This window comes from Corylus avellana, chromosome 1, assembly GCF_965113065.1.
Source record: "Corylus avellana chromosome 1, dhCorAvel1.hap1.2, whole genome shotgun sequence".
NCBI lineage: Eukaryota > Viridiplantae > Streptophyta > Magnoliopsida > Fagales > Betulaceae > Corylus > Corylus avellana.
In genome coordinates, this window is record NC_142490.1 from 6,351,332 (window position 1) to 6,354,250 (window position 2,919).

The 2,919-nt window shown below is 32.1% G+C and overlaps 1 protein-coding gene across 1 annotated transcript; it reads left to right on the plus strand.

The window, feature by feature from the left end:
- Positions 1 to 2,182: 2,182 nt before the first annotated feature.
- LOC132168974 (Calcium-binding EF hand family protein) lies at positions 2,183 to 2,638 on the plus strand. The gene has a single exon (XM_059580069.1). The coding sequence runs from the start codon at positions 2,183 to 2,185 to the stop codon at positions 2,636 to 2,638; it is 456 nt and encodes a 151-aa protein (XP_059436052.1).
- The last annotated feature ends 281 nt before the right edge of the window (positions 2,639 to 2,919 follow it).

Here is a 2,919-nt window from a genome sequence, read left to right on the forward strand (position 1 = left end):
AAATGTAGTTTTATGCTTCTTTGTGGAAACACCAGCTCCTCAATCAAGCTTTTTTTAATAATATTATTATGTGTTGTCTTAGCAGCTAATAAATGAAGCTTTGACTACTCCTTGATAGCTTGGCCTTGTATTAACTTAGATTCAAGATTTCAAGGTCGACTTAAACCAAAAAAATAATAATAATAAAATAAAAAAAGATTTCAAGGTCGCTTGTCACATCATTCCAGACGTTCAACTAATTCTATAGGGTTAAAATAATGTATAAATATATGAAAATTTATATAAAAATATAATAGTATATGCTTTGAGTAGTAGCAAGATTAATTATTAAATATAATAGTATATGATAATTAAACTGTAGAGATTTAAAATAGTGGATTTTTCTGTACTATTTATTTTAGAAACTAAGAAATGAAAATAAAACTTGTTTGCTCATAAGAAATTAATTCCCAAAACACCTCTTTGTCACTTGTTGGGCTCGAATCCAAGATTTTGTTAATTGTTAGAGGACAACATTATTGGACATAAAAATGAAAGTACTCTTGAGTATTTTGTGTCTCAAATTATTTGTTCTCACCTTTATTTTGATAAAAGGCAAGCAGATGAGACCAACTGCAACAATTCTATTTAAGTGTAACCATAATAGCACATATTCATTGTGAGCCACATTAGAGGAGCCTAGACAGTAAGAACTGCAGAAGTTCTTTCAAGTTCGATTAAGCCATAATTTGACCAGCCCCACCAGGACATCAATGAAAACCTATGTAACTTACACTAATTAGACATAAGAATTCTCATTGCAGGATTTAAATTCATGTCCTAGTGTGTACCTAACCACCTTTGAGATGATTTTGTTAAAAAAAAATAAAAAAATTAAAATCAATTTTTTATAATTTTTTATAATATATATATATATATATATATATATATATATATATATATATATATTTTTTTTTTTTTTTAAATATATCAAATGAGGCCATAATTTTTCGGCCCAAAGTTCATTATCTTGTTTTGTAGCGATGTTGGACTATTGGAGGATTTGGGCCGATGCTTTGATTTGGGAAGCGCGTCTTGCTTGTGGTCTTCATGCTTATGGCACAGCAATTACGGACTTTTATTTATACAATCTGACGAAAAAAATTTATAGAGAAATAGTTTTAAATAATTTAAACAAGTGTGGTAATTTTAAATGAAATAGTGATTTTGAAATAGATTTTAGCTGAATTTTCAATTCCAACTGTTTACCCAATGCTTCACATGTGCAATTCCTTGATCAATTTTCACATGAATTGGCCGTTGCAGCAAATTAATATTTTGGATGGCAAACATATATAAAAGAGAAAAATAAAATAAATCATATAAGATAACGCAATATTTTACAGTAATAACAATAACAAAAAAGCGGCTTTTTGCATGTTCGTAAAGGTCAGGTGATTCGGCCACCCCAAATGGTGGTTCAGGGTGGTCATAGCCACCCCAAACCCATGCGGCCATCCCTGAATCACCTTCAGGTGATTCACCACCAAACAAACACCCAAAAAAATATACTTTCATCTTTTTTGGTATGATTGTCTTGATCTAAAACATTTATTTAAAATGAACGGTTTTAAAAAAAAAGTATTGCATAGGTATTGCGCTGGATCCAAATTCATAATCGTGGCTAATATATCTGATAGATTAATTGGTGTAACAATCTATGAAGATAAATAAGCTACTAACCTAAAATGCACAATAAATGGATTATTTACAGGCTTATAATCATGTGTCTTGTATTCAACTTGCTCTAACATCTTAGTTCATCCTTGAAATTAGATTTTCTTTTGAATTGTAGTTGAAAGATAAGATGCCTTTTTCTTTGCATTTAAAACTATGATTTCTCAAATTAAAAGTACGATTTTAAATCAAATCATGTGTTTTCAAAGAAATGAGATTTTAAAATGTAAAAAAATCTGCGTTTTAAAAACACAGACAAACATAATAACTGTCATTGACCAAACCCTCTAAATTTAAAAGGTAACCAACCACCAGAAACCCGCCAAATATAGGGAAAACAGCATCAGCATCTATCTGTGCAAAGTAGAGCAGTTAAAGTAATAATTAACATGATTAGAAAAAGGTAATTCCATTAACTAAATTAACATTTACCCATTTTTATTTCATTTTAGTTTCTTCGTTCAAAATGAGTGTAGCCATGGTGAATAGCTCAACAGTAATGGAATTCATCCAAGACACACAGACGTTCAACAGCTGCATTAAAGAATGTTTTGAGATGCTTGATGTGGACGGCAATGGCATGCTTTCACAGAGAGAGCTTCTTGATGGATTTCATAGGGTTTTCTCATTGGAATACAATCTTTATGATTCCATTTTCAAGAGGTTTGATGAGGATCAAAATGGGGTCATTGATCCTATGGAGTTTAGGTCTCTTGTTAGGGAGCTGATGCTTGCCATGGCTCGGGGGTTTGGTGATTTGCCTGTTTTGGTGGCTCTTGAGCAAGATAGCCTGCTCATGAAAGCTGCTCAACATGAATTGGCCAGACTGCAGGTGAAGGGAGCTAGAAGAAAAAATAGAAAGACACAAAAGAATGTGTTTTTTGGTGTATGCCTATGCTGTCACAAATCGAAAACTACCTAGCAACATGGGATTTTAACCCCTTTTTTTTTTCTTTCTATTTTCACTGCTCTGTAATTGCATTATTTTTCTGTGCGCGTTCGTTCCTTCTGTTCTATATTGTGTATATTGTTGGATCGGACCCTTGACCATCTTATTTGAAAATTAATTGGTGTCTAGTAAGGAAAGCCAACGTTTTTTTATGACATTCAAAATTGCATCCCGCAAGACACATTTTAAGAGCCATTCACGTGAGCAGTGTGACACTGTTGCATCTCAACACATACTTCAAAGCTAGTTCAATC